General features: G+C 34.1%; 1 protein-coding gene across 3 annotated transcripts in view; it reads right to left on the minus strand.

The window, feature by feature from the left end:
- Nucleotides 1–268: 268 nt before the first annotated feature.
- LOC149078981 (cell adhesion molecule Dscam1-like) overlaps nt 269–23,101 on the minus strand; it is a 265,953-nt gene continuing 243,120 nt past the window's right edge. Inside the window, exons 23-27 of one of the 3 annotated variants that reach the window (XM_089241228.1) lie at nt 15,642–15,901; nt 14,376–14,460; nt 5,501–5,684; nt 980–1,110; nt 269–883 (exon numbers count right to left, since the gene is read on the minus strand). In XM_089241228.1, coding sequence (XP_089097354.1) covers nt 810–883; nt 980–1,110; nt 5,501–5,684; nt 14,376–14,460; nt 15,642–15,901 — 734 coding nt within the window. In that variant the 3' untranslated portion in view covers nt 269–809. Of the gene's footprint in view, nt 884–979; nt 1,111–5,500; nt 5,685–14,371; nt 14,461–15,641; nt 15,902–23,101 lie in introns of those variants that run through there. The other 2 variants (XM_089241230.1, XM_089241229.1) reach the window with 2 other exon arrangements.

A 23,101-nucleotide genomic window follows, 5' to 3' on the forward strand; every position in this document is an offset into this window, starting at 1 on the left:
AGAGACAAAATATGTCATTCAAAAAAATTCAAAAATATTATAAAGAGCTGATATAAAAATGAGGTTTTCCTAATGCAATCATTTTCATTCAAAAGCCATGTGCGTATGAATGTTGTCTGAAAAAAATATCTAACATTTAAAATGCTTTACGCATACCAGAAAGATAAAACAAAAAAGTATATCTTAAAGATAAAAGATGAACGCATACCATGTATATAAAAAAGAAACACCAAAACACTTAAAAACAATCTTTTTATTTTCACACATTTTCATCATTTATAATATATATATATACAACACTTACTCGAACAGTAAAATTGTTTGTAAACATTTGACACATCAACATAACGAAGAACAATCCCAATCGTATTCACAAAATTCACAATATAGTCCCATTGTATGCGCCGATTGACGAGGAATCTCATCACAAACGAAAAAGAGCAGCGAAATTTCAGTTACCCGTGTATACTTCTATATGATATTCATAATATCATTATATGCATCCGATTCGTTCAGAATTATGCATTGGGAGTGGCAAGATGTTCCTCTCGTGTGAGAATAGCAGTTGGGTTTTGAATTTGATGAGTGTTCGAGCAATCCTTTCACTTGCATACACTGCATTCTAATGATGTAATTCAGCGTTTTGGGGGGACTCGCTGTGGCAGTGGAAGGGAGACAATAAAACGACAGATGAACCACTAAGTAAGCATTCCAAATAAACAAGGACATAAAATATCAGATGCGTGGGTGTGTTTGTATATACTTTTTTTTTCTTTTTAGTCATTACTCCAAGCACCTGGGTAAAGTCATCAATGGACGGAAAGAGCGGTAAGTGATGTCTGGGCGCATTCAGGTGGCATCGCTACTCGTAGCACCTTGTCACCTAAGGTGCAGAGTAGGATAATAACAATAATTAATGCACGATAAACATCCATTGCCATCCAAATACCAGTAGGAGGAAACACAGAAAACATTGTACCTTTTTCCGTTTTAATGATGCGGATTTCCCTGTCGCATTCGGTCTCGGATATTTCAGGTCCGTCGTCGTCGTCCACGCTTCTCTTGATGAAACAAAGAGCATCGAAATCACCGTCACTGCAAATGGCGAACCTTCATGAAAATATAAACGCAAATCCATGTCAGAGTTTGTTCGGTAAAATATACAGTCCGACTCGTAAAAACAATAAAGAAAATAATAATACAGTAAAATCTCGATAAGTCGAATGTGCTGCGGCCGACAAAAAATTACGAGTTACCGTTAGTTCGACTTATCGAAATTCCGATTTCAGAGTGGGAAAAAGAAAGATTTATTAAAATAACTGCCCTAGTTTTACGATTTGAAGAAATTTGAAAAAAAAATTAGAATAACGTATTTTTTCAAATTACAATTTAATCGTATTTCATTAGTAAATGAAAATATTAAGAAATAAACTAAGCGTACATACTGTATTATGAAAACTGGCGTATACATGATACTCGTATTAATGAAACGAATCATAAATACAATGTATACAAGATTATTTCCTGTCAAAAATTGCAGTAATTTTTGACTTTATCTTTTCAACTGTAAGAAAGGCATTCACATTTTGCAAGCAGACAACTGAATCCGCTAAAATACTTATATATTGGTAAATGCTATGTTGAATTGCTAAATCCAATGTTTTTTTTTAAATTTCTCTCATTCTCAAAACTTCCACTTAAACGAAAAAGCATTAGAGTTAAGAGAAAATTTTAACACTAAAACACAAGGAAGGTTCTGAGGCTGATAGAAAAATTCGACTTTAACAGATATTCTAGCTATCGGAATTCGAGTTATCGCGAATTGACTGTAATTTAATATTTTATTCTAAATACAGTGTGCCTACTGTTTACAGTACCCAATTGCCTAGGGAAATATATTGTCATAAATTTATATATACATGTAACTTTAATTATTAATAATTTTTTTTCTTTTTTGATTCATTAAAAAATATACCTGACTCTGCCACGAAGCATGGACATGACATGGAAGTTCAAGCATTTGTCATCTTTAGCAAAATGTCAAGTCAGATGGCACCACGAACAAGAACGCAATAGGAAAGAAATAAGTTGGGACCATGCATATAGCATAAACTCACACAACACGTTCCGACATGTACTGGTTATTTAGAAATTCCCCAACGGAATGTGTTCGTACATCCGTGCGAATATGTACGGTTAAGTATTAGCAGTAGTAGCAGAGTTCCGGCGCTAATTCTATCATTTAAAATGTTTTATAACATGTGAAAACCTAATTTTCTGACACAGACAGAAAATTTGGTATTTTTAGCTATTCGACAAGATTTTTTTTTTTTTAAACTTTATACTTCATAGAAAGATTGATCATTTCTTTTCGCGAAAAAAGCTTTAGAACATTTCAATTGTGTAAACTTGATGTAGATATATAAAACATTTTGATTTGTTTGAAATAAATGCCCGAAATTAATTGAAATGTAACAAGTGTGACAACCATCCCAGGTCTCTCTATAGGGTGATTACTTAATTCCCCTTGTCACAGAGTTTAATGGCGAACTGTTGATGCTAGAGACATACTTCCAAATAATTTACTTGGATAATAAAACGTGTAGAACTCATATACGTCATTCATCTTGCAAACGGTAGTATAATTATCAAAATGTCTCTTCTGAGGCCAACAACCCAAGACGTTCCAATACTGATAGAGATATTTGAAAATAAAAATTTATTTTCCAAAAAGGTATTTTCTAACTTTCCTCCGATTTTTGAATTCAAATATCTCTGTTAATATTGTGCTTTGAAACATATAAGTTTTTGTTGGCATCAGGAGAGACAGGGCAGCAACTTTCTAATTTCATTTTTGTGGACAGGGTGTACGAATAAAACTTTTTTTTTTGTTATTTTAATAACTTTACGACTCCGTTGGAACACGAATGACTTCACTCAGTTCTAAACGTCATTTAGATAAATTTTTCATTCGGGAGATTATGCCTCGAGAATCAACGGTTCACCAGTAAAATGCGACAAGGGAAATTAAGTAATCCCTTGTGCATTATTCAAACATCTGCAATCATATCTTAGAAAATAAATTATAATGCATCCATCCATAAATTTACGATTTTCATAAGAAAAAAAATGTATATCTTAGGAATCCAATAAATAAGAAAATAAACACGTGATTTTGACGCAAGTGAAGAAACAAAAAGTAATATATGGCGTTATGCTGATTCAATTCCTACCATGCGTATATCAAGTTTCTAGTCTTTACCGTGCCATATACATGTATAAAAAAGTATGTGTGTGCGAATATTTAGATGTATGTTTTAGACATTTATTCATTGACTATGATTCGGTTCTTTCCAGGAAATATTTGAAAGGGGGGGGGGAAACTTAATATAGATATGTATATATGATTTTCAGATATACGAGGGAAGAAAAAGAGATAGAAGTATATCTCTTTTTTTCTCTCTGATGTAACGATAAGACTTTAACAAAAACCGCATTCATGGAACAATCAGACGAAAATAACAAACCAGGGCTATAAATTCGATTTGTAAGATTTTCAAAGGGCTGTTATTGAAAGACCGATACTACAATACCAGCGGTCTTATGCGAAAACGGAAATCGATTGGGTAGAAAAAAAGGGGAGAAAATACATTTACTTCATTGATTTACAGTAACTTTTTGTCTTTGGTATTGCTATGGGTAGAAAATCGATTGAAGACCATGTCATCAATAAGTATTTCTCCCTTTCTGTCCAGTGCTGCTGCTCTTTATTCGCTGCTTACAGAGCTGCTCCGGGTTTTTCGGTTCGTTATTTTATTTACTTATTTTTTTTTCACGGGAAAGAGAGAGAGAGATATGCAGATCTGATTCCACGCATTTTTTTACATGATCCGACACATCGTACATACTTGACTTCCATCGAATTTGTTGCGATTTCAAACATGATGGTCATGTTTGATGAGTAAGCACTCAGCGTGATTAATATTGTATGTACATTTTCCAAACGAAAAAAAAAAGAGCAAAAAAACCGCAATTTTCAAACAAAGTAGTTAATTGAGCAAAAAAAGTATTTATTTATCAAAGTATTTACACACAAAGTTTTTATAACATCTAGTATATGCGAAGATATATCTAGGAAAGAGAGAAAATTCAACCGCCCTTGCGGGGAAACGAACCCACGTCCTTTCACTTTTTGGGTGAATGCTCTAGAGCTGTCTACAAAATCATCAAAGATCTCAATCTTTCCTTGGAACTCGTGTGCACTGAACGGGGCCGTACATGGACGGCCGGACCTAACTCAGGCTAAAGCTCGCAAACGCTCATGTATGGGCCCATTCAGTGCATGGCTTCGTATGGACAGCGGAGAGTGAAACCATCCTCGAAAAAGTATTAAAGTTGATTTTTTTGAAATTTATTGAACTAAAATTGTTCCATCTTGATTACTTCGCTTTTAACCGTTAACTAGCGTGGTGATTACATTTAGTGTGCCCCATACATTCATTCACTCATCTAGCAAGGCTATGAGAAAGAAATGCATCTAGTCCATCCTATTATCGGTATTTTGAAGTTGATTGTTGACACGTGTTTGAAAAATGTATGACGTCATTCTAATTTTTTCCTTCCTTTATTACATTAGTCAGAGTTTTCGTGGGATACAGATTGTCACACCACTCGCGTAAAGCATATTCTGTCTGATGACATAAGTGTTTAGATCGGTATAGTGTCTCGGAAGACCATCAGTGATTTCGATAACGATTTAAAATTAATCCCGCAGCATTGGGTATCCGAGATTGAGTGCTCAACATGTCGCGTTGTTGTAAGCAAGGACTGTGCCTCCGACATCATGTAAATACTGAATTTGCTGCTTGTGAAAATATCGGAAATATTCCTTGAATTTGTGAACTTTGTTTTCAGAGTACAATTTATACCTTAATATCTTTATTTTGAATCAGGAAAATTGTGTTCAAAAATTGAGTAGGCTATACATAATTTAAAAAGAAATGCATGCATTCCTCCATTTCTTTCAAATGTATATCGCGGTAAAAAATCATTTCGAGAAAATTATTGAAGTTGAAAAATTATTGAGTGGCTCAATTATTCGATGGTGGAAGTCATGTGGGAAACACATTGCTTTTTTGAAAACTGTCTTTGCTCATTTTGTAAATGTATCAATGCTTGCTGGAAACAAAATTGCACCACGACGCCAGTTACGCACAAAATACTCACAAAGCTAGTCAAGAGAATTTAACTAGGGTTAATTTGAAACATGGTATACAGTGGTTTGGTTATTCAAATTAATTTTCGAATGAATATGCATTTGTACATAAAATTTCTACATACACAAATATGAGTTTTAAATAACAAGAAAATGTGCATAATTCATCATTTCGAGATTTTAAAAGTCCTAGCTATTAGTTTTGACACAATCTGGATTTAAATTTCTATTTCTATTTGATTATAATCGAGGACAATGAATAAGGAACATGGATAAGGAACTTACCCGCTGCTATCGGGATACGCGGAAGTGCATCTTCTGAGTTGAGCAGAATTCGACCAACGTGCCTTTACATCCTCATCCTGTTTATCCTGTTGCTGCTTCGGCTGTTGGAAACATGACTCTGACATGCGACGGCATTCATCACGATCTATCCATCTAGACTCTAACTTCTCTGTGTCATTACATTCTGCATGGAGGAAAAACAAATCTAGAAACATCGAAGGAAGCAACTCCTCTCACAAAAAAATAAAATAAAAAGGTCTGAAAGAACGCAACATTGAAAATTGAATACAGATTTTGCTTTCTTCTGAAAACACTGCGTTAGAAAAGTATATATCGATATAAGAATCTGTCAAAGACTTCACTTATTTAACGCACAAACCCGTCATTCAAGTTGTTTTTTTTTTGAAATGACCTCGATGGAATGTCTGTTTTGAACACTTTTCTATTGAAAGGAGATATTTTCTAGAAGACATATTGAAAAAATGCTACTTTTCTAAAATATATTGTTACTGAATGAGTAAAAGACGTTAACATTTTGCAAAAAAAAAAAAAAAAAAAAAACTTCATGTAACTGAATATTAAAAAAGTAGCCTAAAAATCCAATCTCTGATAAAACAATTTCTTTCAGATTCGTTCAATGAATGAGAAAATATTTACTCCTAGCGTATATCCCTATATATATATATATTTTTTAGTCTTGGAACGCTTATTAAATCGGTCATTTGAAACTCTGAATTTCTTTTTAACTTCGAAGGTCCCTTTATAGTTAATTAATTAAAGCAGTCTACTCACACTCCTTGTTTCAATAGAAGGTTTTTTTTTTTCAATAACACAAGCGGGCGTAGTATCAAATTGAAGATTGATCCATTTCTATTGAATATTTTCACTAGCTCTACGCTTTTTCTTTTTATCTCTGAATTATAATTATTATATAGTACTTTTTAAATTATTTTCACCAATAGCTAAGATAAATATTTGTTAGCGATAAATACCAAATTGAGATTCTCAATATTTCCTATGTAATATCCATGTAAGGAACGTTCATAAAAACGTCCGAATGGAATGAATATTTCATGTTGATTCAAAAGCAGAAAACTAAATGCAAAAACAAAATGAAATATGAAAAAAATTGCAAAGCACAAGAGAAAATTTGAGTTTAGATTTTTTCAGTTCGTTGAAATGATAAATGAGTTGAAATATTGAAATTTGAATTTTATATGGGTCCTGATCAAAAACAAAAATGTAAAGGAGCAAAATTTTCTGTCATCTATGCATACTAAAAGAAATTTAATTTTGAATGCAATTATTTGATTTATGGATCCCTATTACTGATCAATTTCTCTGACGGATTTTACATGACATAGTCTCAAAAATGTTACGCAAAAAGGTTACACAATTTCTAGCTACCGATATCATAGTGAATTTTCATTAAAATGTATCGGGCCAGATTTGTTTTGTTTGTGAAAATAGTCATAGAAAGGAGTGAACTTTACATACCAACTGCTATTCCAGATCGAACAAAAATTTTATCTTTCCTCCCAAATTTTGAATAATTAAAACTCCCACTAGGAAATGATTCCGTAAGCAAGGCTGCTGTAAAACTAGCCAAATTACAGATTGTGGCAGTTTTCGGCTCCTTGGCGAAGTGTGTGTTTATTGACAATGTATTGACAGATCATTACGCATACACAGGGTGAATAGCAAACGGGAGGGGTACGGCATTTTACTGGCGAACCGTTGATCCTAGAGATATAGCTCCAAGTAGGAAAAGTTTTCAAGTAACGTGTAGTGATATGTCATTCATGTTTCAAGGGGTTCTGTAGTAATTGAAATATTTAAAAAAAAAATTTTCTCAGGCCAAAGCTTACAACTGCTCACGGTGCCACCAGATGCGAAGACATATTTATGGAAGAAAGACAATCGATCCCCCACGTGAAAGGACGCGGGTTCCATACGAATCCTATGCACTGAACGGAACCGGACATGGGCTTATCCTGGGATGAGTCGCCATCTGGCTGCAGTGTCAACAATTGTAAGCTTTGTTTTGAGTTTGGTCCGACAGTCCAAAGAACGGTCCAAGCACACGAGCTCCAAGGGGAGATTGGGATATTCGTTACCTTTGTTGTCTACTGGTCTAGGGCGTTCACCCGGAAAGTGAAAGAGCGTAAGTTCGATTCCCCACAGGAGCAGTTGAATTTTCTCTTTCCAAAAGAAATATATCTTCGCACATCAGCTGTTAAAAGCCTTTGCATGGATAGCGGATATTGTTATCTATATTCATCCCCCGGATCGAACCTGGGAGCTGACGGCAACCTTCACGGTGGTGGACGAGTTTCTTGCCACTCAGGAACGACCCCTGTATATACACTACAGTACCTATACGATCTAGTCACTCGCTAACTTGAAGAAAATAAAAAAAAAACTGCCAGAGAAAAAATCGATCGAAAATAACTTTCTTCTTTTTTTTCATGAAATATGACTCTCGCACTCACTTGAACTTTCACACAAAGGAAAACATGTTTTTATTTTCATAAGTACAGTATAATATTATTCTGAGTCAAAGCTGATCGTTAAAAAGGTAAAGATAAAGAAAGAAACTAAATGTTCTGAAGAAATGTCAGAAGGCTGAAAATTGGATCAAGATCTGTTGTTGTCGGGAAAAAAAAGAGAAGCAAAAGCATAATCCTTTTATCTTTTCTGAGAATGTGAAACCCATACCCCTCCTTTGTTTGAAGGAAGAAAGAAAGAATTGTGGCTCACGCAACAGGAATTTTAATCCCCCCGACACCAGTTTTTACTTTTTTTTCCAGTAGAATAGAGTATATTTTCTGTAGTTTATGTATGGGCTTCTATTGGAAGGATTTATTGTGCGCTGTTTCGCCTCTCATAAAAAATACAGTAAGATTACTTGTCTCGAAGATGCTCGGGACATGCTTAATATTTGTTTTCCTAGTAGGTTTCTTTTTCTTATCAGATTGTCTACTGAGACTAGGGCTGTGAACTATGTGGTACATTCTAGAAAATACGAAAGACAGCTATATCATACTAGAAAACTATAATATTTTTAAGTTAAAATTGTGAGAGGTATTAAATTCGGGAGCCTTATGCAAGAATTACGATTGAGTTTTGATTGTTAACAATGTTGATGTATATATGCGTACGTATGAATACATTCCTTAATCCTCCACAAAATGTCACGAATACATGTCAAGTTGATTGTTATCCGAGCATGAAAATTCCGTGATGTTTGCGCTAGAAAATCATCTTGTTTGACAAGAGACGTACTGTCTAGCTTAAGCTTCACCGCAATGCTGTTATACCAGTCTATATAGAGATCGCAATCCACAAAACTTTACTCGAAATACAGGACACTAGGGAGGTTGAGGGATTATCACGAGACCAACGGAGAGAGAATACATCTCCCTCATCCGACGTATCTGAATATAAGCAGCTGTTTCATTCATTGAAAGGTCAGATCCAGAGAAGCCACCCAATCCTAACTCGACGACGCAAGCGGTAACGGAATCACTGCGGCATGACTTGGTACGAAAAGATATATATATGTATGTATATATATTCGACTTAATTAGCACGCGGTCATGCACCAGAAGCGTAATTAACATCATCTTTAATACCACAGACAAGTGAAACAGACGCGACACACACACAAAAGTCTTCGAGATACAGGAAGAGAGAGAGATTAGAGGAGACTTCTACGAAATTGGATTCACGCCGCTGCGAATTTGAGATTAAATGAAGGTTCAGTAAAACAAAAAGAAATCCTCTATTACTGTATCTGATTTAATTTCCTGACTCTTATTGCTGTGAATGGTAACAGACATGTTTTTTTGCATAACACAAGTTGAAGGCGAGAAAAGTGCGTTAAATAAATTCTGTTTATTTTCCCTACACTTTCTCCATCTCACTGAGGTATTTGATTTTTTTAACAATAAATCAATTGTTCTTCTAAATGGAGCTGTTGATTTTTGCTGAAAACTGTACAGTTATTTTCAGCAACCGATTATACGTTTTGGGGGAATTCATGCATTAATGCATTTGAACATAAATAAGCTATTAATATTTACCCATTTAATATTTACCCGTACAGCGAGGATTTGACTTTGTATAATATTTTAACCTTACATGTAGATGTATATTTTAGCACGTGTAGATTACATTCCTTCGCAGAGAGATTGGCATCAGAAAATTTCTCGAGAAGCCATTTCTGGTTTAGAAATGGTTTTTTCCACATTATATCATTATTTTAAGTGAAGTGAGATTCTTTTGATTATTTAGATTGCAGTTTATTGTGAATTACTAATGCAATTCGATTACGTTTCACTTCAACTTTTTTTTTTTAATATGACGTCATATTTTGCGGTCCCCAATTGTTGCCAAGTGCCACATTTCCTGTTAATGCATTTAAAAAATATCTTGAACTATTCTTAATTGGTGCAATTTTAACAAACTATCCCAATATCAAAATGTAATTGAAAGGACATCAAGGTGCGCTTTAACTGATTAATAAGGTAACTTAGAATAATTTAAAAGAACATCAGTTATGTTGTACTAACTTACAGTCAAACTCGGTTGTAACGATATCGAAGATTCATAGACATTTTGTCGTTAAAATCTTGATTAACGTTTTAAGGCATTTTTGGACGAATACTGTGTGCATAGATTTGCTATTTTATTCCGATAAAGGTGATAATATTAGATCGAGAAGGATACAGTAATCTTGGATCATACATGCAGAACATAGCCGATTCTCCTCAAAAATATTTCGAATGGTTGGTGAAATCGCAAATATCGCTTATAAATAACACTTGGCGAGAAATATAGTGATATAGCAAGTGTGAAAATATGTATTTTTACGGAGGGAAAATGATCATAGTAAATATGTGAATCAAATATTTATAAACATGCTAATTAAAACATGCAAAATACGTTAACTTCCAATTCTAATAAATACCATGCAAAAATTATTTTTTTAAAAAAAAAACGTTGAGAAGTACGAAATACACGCTAAGGTTTCAAATGCAGGTCATGTCGATGAGTAAGTAAGTCGGAGCGTCAAAACATGTATTTTTCTTTTTCGACGGTAGGTATCATTAGAGCAACTATTGCATCAGTGAGATGAGCTCTATTAGTGAGGATTTCTTCGCCATAGAAAAGGAAGCAAAAGCAACGGTAAACTGTCATTAAAACCGAGGTGATTACATTTAAATCAACATTGTATGCAAGGTTCATTAACACACATTATTCCCTTTCGAATTCAGCCTGGACACGACAGCCAAATACAGCCGGGGTGCTGTTATGATCTAGTTTGACTGTTTATGTGTCACTTTTCCATTTCGTTACGAATTTTGTTTGATCTTTATATGTGATACTGTTTCACTTTTTTATTCTATATATATAAAATTGATTTTCTGTGTGTGTGTGTGTCTGTGTGTGTGTATGTTCTCTATACAAATCTACAATTTTAGATCGATCGTCGCCAAATTTTGCATATATACCAAATAGGACCCGACTTGAACGATAGGCTACTTTAAAATTTCGTCAGACCAGGGCAAATGCCACAAATGGGCAAAAAACTGTCCGGCAACAATGGTTTTTGGGCCTCAACAATCACTTTCCGAACGTTCACTTTGGTTACCGTGGTTCCCTAGCAATGCGTTTCAGACGTGTATATGCCTTTACAACGGTTTATCACTTCTTTAATCCTGTTAGTATATGTATGATAGTTTATGCCTTTATAATGGTTTGCCACATTTTCAATATACTCTCAGTAATGAGGCTTTTTGAATAGACGTCATAATCATCATCAGCATCGCTTTGAGAGTCAGGAAAAGGGTGATCCTCATAGAAATCAGTGCTAAAATTGTCGATTTTACTGTAGAAATGCGGAAATTAGTGCGATTTTCCGCCCCATCAATAATTTTAAAAATTGTATTGAATTCTCGATTTTTGAAATATTCAGTTCGCTTAGAGATATACGAAGCCCAGGAGATTAAATATGAAGTAATTAGCCAAACCTATACTTTTGAGTTGGATATTCGAGCAATATCATTGATTTCATTTATATCTTCTCAAGTATGAAAATTAATGTCTCCATATTGTCTCTTTTGATATTTATTTGCATAAATTCATGTGGGTTAGGATATTTTAAAATTAGTTATGAGCCCGTGAAAAGTGCATCGAAAAAATTCCACAGCTTTAACTAAGCATTTTTGGAAGCTGGAACAGACACATGGATAACTTGAAGAAGTTCAGCGGGGGGGGGGGGATCGAAATACCTAGCGCCCCTTAAAAAAAGAAAAATATATATTCATTTCTACGTTTCTGTGTAAATCTATATTTGTTTATTTCATGAATCGCGCAGGTCGCCATATTGGTTAACTTGGACACGGTTTGTATGTCCCTCAAGAAAAAGAGAGGGAGATATCACGTGATCCAAAAAAGCCTCATTGAAGAAAACCCGGGCAGCGCCGGGTATTATAGCTAGTTATACATATAATTCTTATAATTACTATTTTATGATGAGACATCGCTATTTCTGGCTACATTTTTAACAGAACTTCTTCTTTTCTACAAGCCGAACTCCTAAAAATGTGGAGCTCGTATCATCTTAATTTGACTAATTACACAGCAGTAAAGAACATTAGGGAACTGAAACAATTTTTGCTCGTTGGAAATAATATTTTTTTTTAATTTAAAAATTCCCTCACCCTTTTGTTTTTGCTGTTCGGAAGTATGCATAGGAACAAATATTAATTGGGGCTCTGATTAGCTATTATTTCTCGTCGAGGGAGCATATTGTGTCTTTCCCTAGAAATATATACGCAATAAAATTCTACGTGGTTTGTAAAAAAAATTCTATTTCAAAAAAGAAAAAAATAACGTTTGTAAGGAATATTCACAAGACCCCAGGATCTTATTATCTGCTACTATCATCACAGGGAATATAATTTTCTTTCCATGAAAATCATACCATCATTTAGATACATAAACATTCTTTCGAATTTTTACATTTTAGACGATTTTACGGAAAATCCGCTTTTCTATTTTGAATTAAATTTATAAATTGTCTTTATTGTGTTATAATTGTACCCTTTCACATATTCTTCAAACGGATTACGAAAGCACATTTATTACACTCTGAACTAGTGGCTTATGTCCTGTGATCACAAGAACAGTAGACAACTCGCTGCGAATTTCTCTAAGTGACAGAGTTTTGGTCTATTTGCACAAGTTAGTGGAAACGTACGTTCAGAACGTATCACCTTTCCAGGGTAAATTTACTGGTGCACGAGCATTTGGTGCCGTAACAAACAAGGTGTTGGCACTTCAACTGCGTATCCATTCCACTACTACTCAATCATGCATGCACCTCGTACCTCCACTGTAGAATTTCAAAGAAATCGGTACCTGCTCAAATGTGTGTGTTCTGACTGTATGCGTGTCTTCCCCAAACATATTTATGTTGTCAGAGTTGAACTTGTTTCGTGTTATTGCTACTGCTGCCATCTGGCTTCCATATGTTGAAGCGAAGCTGGTGAATGCTTGAATTTTCATGTTACGTGCGTATCGTATTGAAAATCTGCCTACTCTGTGGAAAGACGATTTCAAATGGGAGACCGGCTCGCATTCGTGCCCTAAAGTTCAAAAACCGATAAGAGCAGTTGATCCGTCCCGCCCCCTACCTCATTCACAGATTTCAATGTGTTCCCAAGAGATGGAATGTTGGAAAAGTGTAGAAAACCAACTTCAGCAGACCACTACCGTGTGCCAGCAATCTTCGAACCTGTATCCTTATAATTAGAGTTCAGCATCCATTCTACTACAAAGAATGTATACTCGATGTGCCAGAAGATTATATAAATAGATTATACCTCCGAAAAGCAAAAAGAGTGCACGAAACGCAAACGTATATTCTAGGAGCATTCACTTAAATGTTTAGTGTTAATTGAATTCATTACCTCAATATTAATAACATCAATGGAACAGTGGAACCTCATCACTTATATCAAACACTACGATGCCGAAATGTGTTAAAGCCGTAATCATGCAAAGCTGGAACGACTATCGGTGGTCGCAATTTAGAGAGCAACCGTTGTGCAATCAAAAGTGCTTAACCTATTCAAACCTTAGCCAAAATTAGCTATTAAAAATAATTGATTTCTACTTATTGTACGTCCAAATTTATTTTAAAAAGAAAATAATAATAATTATGTGATTAATTAACTAATTAATTTGGTTCGATGTATTTATTAGGATCATTAGTTAGGTACACATTTTCCTCGGGTCTTAACTTGAATAAAGAATCATCGAAACATTGAATTTAAGAAAAATAAAACTGAAGGAGCGAAGAGGTTTATGCTGCAGTTGTATGAATTTAAATACGAAATTTTACTCGATTTTCTCGTTAACGTATTGACTGTAACTTAATATTTTAGACTTAAATATTTCATATCAAATTTATATAGCTGGATAAAAATTACTTTATTTGTGAATCTGATTGATTGACATAAAAATCGGTAATTAAATCCAGAATTAAAAAGTAAAAACTTTCAAAATTTATCCCATCATTTCGAAATAGTAAAAGCAAAATTATCGTGATATACAGAATCTTGTTGACTAATGTAATAAAATTTTAGAAAATCATTCATTGAAAGGAAATTCATTGCAATTATGGTACGTATATGGACATTATATTTTTGTCATGGAAATTATTTGATTTCAATTTAGAAAATTTCGTATATTCCATCTCAAGTTACTTAATGTGGAAGAAAAATTCACTTAAACTGAGAAAAAAAAAAAAACTAAATAACATGAAAAAGACATAAACATAATCCATTAACGTGTACGCACTTACGAGGAACTTGATAAACGTTGGTTGTTGCTGGTATGGAGGGTACTGGTACCCTCTTGATTCGTGTGTACTGTTCTTCCTGCTCCGACTAAAATGAGAAGAAAGGAAAATAAAACGTATAAACTATAATAGTGCTAAAATAACAAGATATATACACATTTGGTATCATAATAGATCTGGCGGAAATAAAATCTACAAAGTTTTAACGAGTATTTGATACATCAAATAGGTTTAAATCCATTACGGAATAAAAATAAGAAAGGGATAAACGTGCCATCATTAATTTGTGTCATTTGATAAAGGATGAATTTCTATTTCTGGAAATAATTGCGATATTTCGCCTCCCCCCTCCTATTTTCAAATTACGCATCAGAGCATAAATTTTCTCACTTCTTTGGATTGCAATAAATTCTATTGAAATCACAGATAAGCATTTCACATTAAATTTCAAATTACATTTATACTAATATGTGTATTCGGTCAAACTAACATTTTTTTATTTCTCCGATTTCTTATTTAAAAATCACTCGTATTTATACGGCCATGTTCCCATTTGTTTCTTTCTATGATGTAGGTAGTGATTTTCGCACATTCTCTCTCGTCAACGTTTTCTTTACGCATTTCACGTGATACAATATAAATTTGCGGAAATATTGCACTAGGAATTCAGTTCGTTTCATTTTGCTGATAATTTTTGACAAGCTAGGATAGTGTCGTTCAAATACAGTGGTCTATGCCTCTATAGTAGACTCGGCCATAATCCCGAAAAGCCACAATCCGACAGACCAAGATCCATAGTATAGGTTTCCGACTTGAATTCAGCGGGACCTCGGGGTTTAGCATTACATCGAGAGAGTTTTTCATCATGGTGCAATAAAAATATTTGAAATGTAGACCTATTCTCGTATGGAACTCGATCACTTTTATTCGCAAATATGCAAATAAGTGCATTTGACTCGATAACAATACCAAAGTTTCCAGTATTAGCGCGATCACTTTTTTTATTTTTAGAAATGTAAACCACATGTTCCACTGTGAACTATTCATCAATTTTTATTAGTTTCGCTCATTGAATTACTCGCTATGAGGCTCAACATCTCTCGCTATTTTATGACCACCCAATATTTATGTGCGAAACTGTTTTCTTGCGCAAAATTCGCTTACGTTTCTATTATTTTTGTGTTTTGTGGGTTGAAGGTGAATCTGTTCCTCTGAATTTTGTACCGCGGATTGTTCTGTTTTGTTTTCGTATTCTCGAACTGAACTAACCCTTCTAACTGGAAATGGTACATCGTACGTGTGGCTTTCTCGAGGATCGGTAGGAGTACGGGTAATTGACCTGAGACTATCGCTGCACTCGCTGCCTTCTTCCATCGCCGCGTATCCAGGAACCCTGGTCGTTGCGTATGGCGACGGGAAGTATAGACTGTCCTTTGGGACTTCATAAGCAGCTTCACCGGAGCGACCTTTCTTGCTCATGACGCTCATGCTGAGAGTATCACCTTTCTGAGACATTCTGGACTGGTTGTCTGTCGAATTAATAAAAGATTGAAGATTATTGAAAGCAATAATGCAAAAAATTAGATACATTATACAACATAGTGCATATGAGGAATGTCAAATGAGTTTTCTATATTGAACGTTTTGGCTATACAGAATATCTTCTCTATATATAAAATTGATTTTCTGTCTGTCTGTGTGTCTGTGTGTGTATGTATGTTCTCTATACAAATCTAAAATTTTAGATCGATCGTCGCCAAATTTTGCATATATATCAAATGGGACCCGACTTGAACGATAGGCTACTTTAAAATTTCGTCAGAGCAGGGTAAGTGCCCCAAATGGGCGAAAAACTGTCGGGCAACAATGGTTTTTGGGCCTCAACAATCACTTTCCGAACGTTTACTTTGGTTACCGCGGTTCCCTAGCAATGCGTTTCAGAGGTGTTTATGCCATTATAATGGTTTGCCACTTTTTCAATCCTTCCAGTAATGAGGCTTTTCGAATAGACGTCATAACCAGCATCAGTTTGAGGGTCAGGCAAAGGATCATTCCCATAGAAATCAGTGTTAAAATTGCCGATTTTACTGTAGAAATGCGGAAATTTGGTGAGGTTTTCCGCCCCACCAATAATTTTAAAAGTTGTATTTAACACTCGATTTTTGAAATATTGAGTTCGCTTAGAGATATACGAAGCCCAGGAGATTAAATATGAAGTGATTAGCCAGACCTACTTTTGATTTGGATATCCATGCAATAACATTGATTTCAACTTTTTATTTATTTCTTCTCAAGCATGGAAATTAATGTCTCCGTATTGTCTTTTGATATTTATTTTCATGAATTGATGTAGGTTAGGATGTTTTAAAATTAATTATGAGCCCGTAAAAAGTGGATCGAAAAAACTCCACAGCCTTAATTAAGAATTTTTTGGAAGCTGCAATAGGCAGATGGGTAACTTGAAGTTCAGGGGGTGGAGGTTTATCGAAATACCTAGCGCCCCTTAAAAAAGGAAAAAATATATATATAATCATTTCTACGTTTCTTTAAATCTAGATTTGTTTATTTCATGGTGTTATTTCATGGTTTATTTCAAGTGGCACAGTAAGTCGCCATATTGGTTCAACTTGTACACGGTTTGTATGTCCCTCAAAGAAAGAGGTAGATATCACGTGATCCAAAAAACCTCATTAAAGAAAACCCGGGCAACGCCGGGTATCATAGCTAGTAATAATATAATATCAGGATACGATCACCTTTTGTCACTCTTTTCTACTTCTAGTCGTTTCTATCTCTGATATCAATTCGTAACACATAGCGATCAGAAAAATGTTTGTGCAACGAACGTTATCACACTCCTCACATGTTTTACGAAACCCCTGAAGAGTTATTATCTGACGTATTATTGAACGTATTTTTCGAATAGGGGATGTCTCGTTACCAATCATTCAACGTTTCTCTTGGAATGCGTTCTAGTTTTATACGTAGATATACAAATTCAATACGGTATTTCAGTATCTCTAGATCCTAAAGTTTAACCATTATGTATACCTTAACTTGTGTTTAATTTTAATATTAAAAACTAAACATTTGACTAATTATATTTTATCACGAATCTCTATACTTTTTAGTTTTTGTAATTTCATTCTCGATTAGATTGTTGCATTTCAGAGAGAGAAACAGAGGACATCGATAGGTGATGTAGGAATTTTTTTCCAGCCACCTCTTTGGGAATTTTGCGTATTGTGTCTTTGTATTTGTATAATGTTGTATAATAAGTGTCGTTGTAATGCAAGTCAGAATAAGAAAGCCCACGTCATTTTGAAATCACGTACTACTCCTAAACCAGACATGCACCTGTTTCATATTCCTCCGCGGAACTTCTAACGAATTGGTACATGTTGGAATGTACGTGTCCGTGTTGTGAACCTAACTTGAAGTTTGGTTTTTATTGTAGAATTCAAGCATAAAATGTTTCTGTGTATTGCGGGCTATACACCATAGTACTGCCATCTATTTTTCTACTCACAAGTGAACTGTAATGACTGAAAACTTTACCGTTATTGGCCTTTTGCTTCTCTGTGGCGATACTTTTTCACTGGGAGATCGGCTCGCATTCTCTCCTTAAAGTTGGAAACTACAGAAAACCAACTTCAGCCGCTATGGCGACATTGGGGTTTGAACCCGGATCCTCGCAATGCAAGTCCGTCACTATGATCACTCGACCACCACAGAATCTAATCATATGTACTGAATAGCTTTGCTGATAATTAATTTGGTTTCCTTCTCATTACTTTTGTATATGGACAGAGTATATACTGCATGTATATGTGCATTCCCATTTTTTTCTCAATCCCTGATATTTTATGAGAATTTCTCATTTTTACTATTATTTTTTTTTCATTTTATTTTTTGCATCGCTGCTTTCATAATTATGTGTGTGGTTGTTTATATTTTGTCAATTCAATTTTATTTTTCCGTGTTTATATATTTACTAGCTATAATACCCGGCGCTGCCCGGGTTTTCTTCAATGAGGCTGTTTGGATCACGTGATATCTTCCTCTTTCTTTGAGGGACATGCAAACCGTGTCTAAGTTAACCAATATGGTGACTTCCTGCGCGACTTCATGAAATAAACAAATCTAGATTTAAAGAAACATAGAAACGAATATATATGTTTTTACTTTTTTTAAGGGGCGCTAGGTATTTCGATCCCACCCCCCTCGCCCAAACTTTAAGTTATCCATCTGCCTGTTTCAGCTTTCAAAAATGCTTAATCGAAGATGTGGAATTTCTTCGATGTACTTTACGGGCCCATAACTAATTTTAAAACATCCTAAACTATTGATGCAGTTGAATATCAAAAGACAATACGGAGACATTAATTTTCATCCCTGAGAATACATAAATAAAAAGTATAAATCAATGTTATTGCATGGATATCCAACTCAAAAGTAGGTCCAGCTAATTACTTAATATTTAATCTCCCGGGCATCGCATATCTCTAATAGAACTCAATATTTCAGAAATCTAGAATTCAATACAATTTTTAAAATTATTGATGTGACAGAAAACTCCACAAAATTTCAGCATTTCTACAGTAAAATCGGAAATTTTAACACTGATATCTATGAGGATCACCCTTTTCCTGACAATCAAAGCGATGCTGATGATGATTACGACGTCTATTCAAAAAGCCTCGTTACTGGCAGGATTGAAAATGTATCAAACCATTATAAAGGCATAAACTATTATACATATGCATATACTAACAGAATTAAAGAAGTGACAAACCATTGTAAAGGCATACACACGTCTGAAACGCATTGCTAGGGAACCACGGTAACCAAAGTAAACGTTCGGAAAGTGATTGTTGAGGCCCAAAAACCATTGTTGCCCGACAGTTTTTTGCCCGTTTGGGGCATTTGCCCTGCTCTGACGAAATTTTAAAGTAGCCTATCGTTCAAGTCGGGTCCCATTTGGTATATATGCAAACTTTGGCGACGATTGATCTAAAATTGTAGATTTGTATAGAGAACATACACACACACAGACAGACAGACAGTCAGAAAATAAATTTTATATATATAGATAGATTTTCCATCTCAGATGTATTGTGAAATATTGTGTAGAAATTACAACACACACATTCCTTTAATCTCTCGGGCACGCTACCCTTGAAAATTGGAATTTCGCAAAGAAAATTTGTAGGGAGTCTATTCAGGCCTAAAAAAGTACGCTGGCATAATTACATGACGATTACATTCACCGTTTTGATTTTGTGGGTGTATCCAACATTGAATTCGGGACGCGATTTCAGACAAGCTTCGAATGTAAAAAGTTAAAATTCATACAGAATAAAGAGATTAGTGTGCAACTAACACAATAGCATTGAACGTTATTTTCAGAAATCCTTTTTATATCTAGAAAAACCCATTGAAATTTGAATCCATGTCTTTGAAAAATAAGGGTTTTCAAAAAATAAACACACAACGAAAGTATGGATCGGCTTTTGTGGTGCTGTTATGTAGTGTTGATAGAAGATTCAAAGTAATCCCAAAAATAATTTTAATTTTATTTATCGTTTATTGAGTGTTTCAAAAGGGAATTTTTAGGTGTGCTCAGACTGGGCAAACTGAGTCGGAAAGGGTTAAATACTTATTATTTGCATTGCTATTTTATTAAATAAGTTATATTAGTAGCATGTACGTAGTAAGTTTGGATCGGTGTGTTACGCAGTGTACTGCACATATAATATGATGCGTAAATTTTATTTTTATTACTATTTTCATTTTTTTTATTTGATTTTGTATTGCTCCGTATTTGTATGATGTGATTTATTGCTCTGAACCATGTGTCATAATCCTCGTTTCATATTTTTTGGTACACGGATTACATATAAAAAGTGAATTATGGGATATTTTTTGCAGTTTTGATAAAGTTCTATAACTCCCCATTGGAAGAGTTTTTATTTTTTAAACTACACTATATATGCTATCTATTAAAGTTAAGAAGAAAACAAAACATTTCTTTTTCTATTCAGAATTCACCATTTTCAATAAAAACAAGAAACCACCTAATTTTTTAGCAATTTTCCATGTATATAATAATATTTAAGCTAAAATATGCAAAATAAAGGATGAATATTGCTTCGATAAACACCACAAAAATTTGCTCGTCCACGTGAAAGAGTTTTTCTGTTTAAAAAAAAAATGAAGCTTAAAAAACAAAAAAAAAATATCGAAGTTTCTCTCTTCGAATGGAACTCCGACAACGAAAAGTAATCAAACTAACGACAGGATCGATAACCTAAACGAGGCTGTTCCATACAATAAACGTAGGCTATTTTAAACCGTTGGACCGTGATATTTTACGGTGGTGCAATACTTTCCCGTTTTTTTTCCCCTCCTACCCTATTTCCTAGTAAAACTCGAAATTGCACGTTGGATAGAATTAGGAAAGTCTGAAGAGTTACACAGTTAAAAAAAAAATAGTGAAAAAAGAGGAAAATATGATAGATTCTAGATCATTCGCTTTCGGAGGCGCCCTCTGATAACAGTTTGCATGGAACATTCGAAATTAATCAAAAAGAAAGAAGTAATAATAATAATCATGATAATAATAATAATAATAAAAAATTTCAACAATGAAACAATATAGTTTTTCCCCTCTCCTCGCGATGAGCATTAACTTTCGTCATTCCTTGCTTCTTTTTTCTTCAGTATTTTTCCACTATTTTTCAGACCATTAATCTCTCTTTCTTTCTCCCCTTTTCTATATTTGGAAAATTTGAAGCTACAAAACTAGCACATAGAATGGGAAATCGATGTTGCGCGCTTAATTGGTTGTTCGCAAATACTTTCGAAAAATATGTATATATATATATATATATGTAGGAAAAAATTGAATTTCAAGTTTTTCTTTTATTTTCCCCCTTCGTCTTTTTCAATGTTATTCTATCTTCCAGTTGAGCGATTCTTCGCGGGCAATCGACCTGAAATTTTTAGGTAAAACTTTGTAGATGCTCGAACGGTTTCTTTAAGAAAGCATATGTATAATTTGAGCGTTTTCCTCAAAAATTAGCGTGTGATCGTATTCGTGAAATTTTCCAGACGTTCGAAATAGCGTGAATTGTGTTTATTCATCGAGAGGAATTAATATAATGCGGAGAAATCACCGTGAAAACGTTCAGCGTGAGGAGTTTCCATGCTGTTTATTTGGTATGTTCCCGAAGTAATCGGTAAACTTTTTCGTTCAAGTTGATTACCAGGATTATAGCAGCGCTAAGATTAAAATTGATGATTATTACACATAATGATTGCAATGAAATAATCTCCGCTAATAGACTTGATTCGAGTAATAAAAGATTCTCAGAATGAATTTAAAGTCCAGCTGGGATATTTCCCATATCTCTGTGGTGTTGTTCGAATTCTGTTCTTGGATGTAAATAACGCAATTTAAAAGACGCCGATTGAAGTAATTACAGCAATTAAAAGTGAAGTTCGTTCTGATGATTTAATTTATATTCACTATAAATCAAATAACCTGAATTATTTTATCGGTAATTATGTGGTGAATATATTTAATGAAAAAATATGTGCGATTCTGCTTATTTCGTTTTGGAGTTCTCTCAAGTTATTCTAGCTCTGATATACCCGTGCGCAGAGCTCTTCTTTGTTCATTGTTTTTGTGTTAAAATACAATAGCTACTGCTTCTTAATTCACACGATATAATTTTGTATAAAATATATACATAAATGAACCATATCGGTACGCATATATACGCTGTCATGCTCATCAGTATTTAAATCAAAATTTCTCATAGATGTTTATATAAAGTATATGAATGGTTTTGTAGTAAAAACTAGCTTGACTGTGCGTTATTGCGATCGTAAAAGTATAGCGGCCGGTACGGGTCAGGCCCAATTTTTTCTTATTCATACATGTTATTTCCAATTCAATATAATGACCTAAAAGTAACATTTAACCCGATACCATGTCCGAACACAGCTCAACCACCCACCCCCATTCCTTTGCAAAGAAATGTACGGAATGTTTTTTTTTAGTCAAAATTGTGTTTGACCTTGACATTAGAGAATTCGCTACATAGCTGATTCTATGTGATTGTTTAGTACAATTTTATTACTGTTTTATAACCTGATGCATTTCACTTCAACTGCTATTATAATTTATAAAAAGCAAAACATTATTTATTTTATCATATAATATAATTTTTCACTTTGTCGAAATATGATTAAGAATCTATTTTCTTTCAAGAGATCGACATAACGCCCGTTTCTAGTGAAATGAGGAGTCGTTATAATGAACATCAGCATTATTTGAATCGATTGAGTTACGAATAAGTTACAGCCGGAAGAAATCAGCAAGTTGTGCTCAACCTGCACATACATACGTCGATCTAACGTTGAATCAAACTTATAAATACGAAAAAAAAACAATCGTCAACGTTTTCAAATAAGTTTTCAAGGATCAAATAGTGAAATGAATGCATGGGGCGAAATATTCTGATCATTAATGTTTATTTGTTCCGTACATAATTTTTCAATGAACGTATTTCTCTGAATAGGAATACAATATTTTGTTCCGTCGCAATGTTTTTTCTTTATTTATCATATATATCTTATCAAAAACCTTTGGTATATTCACAAATATTTTTGCAAAGATAGCAATTACCTAATATGTTCCAAACGAAGAGGGAAAACGAAAA

Source organism: Pholcus phalangioides, unplaced genomic scaffold (genome assembly GCF_987345545.1).
Source record: "Pholcus phalangioides strain wild (caught in Gottingen) unplaced genomic scaffold, Ppha-v1.0 ptg000013l_1, whole genome shotgun sequence".
Classification (NCBI taxonomy): Eukaryota; Metazoa; Arthropoda; class Arachnida; order Araneae; family Pholcidae; genus Pholcus; species Pholcus phalangioides.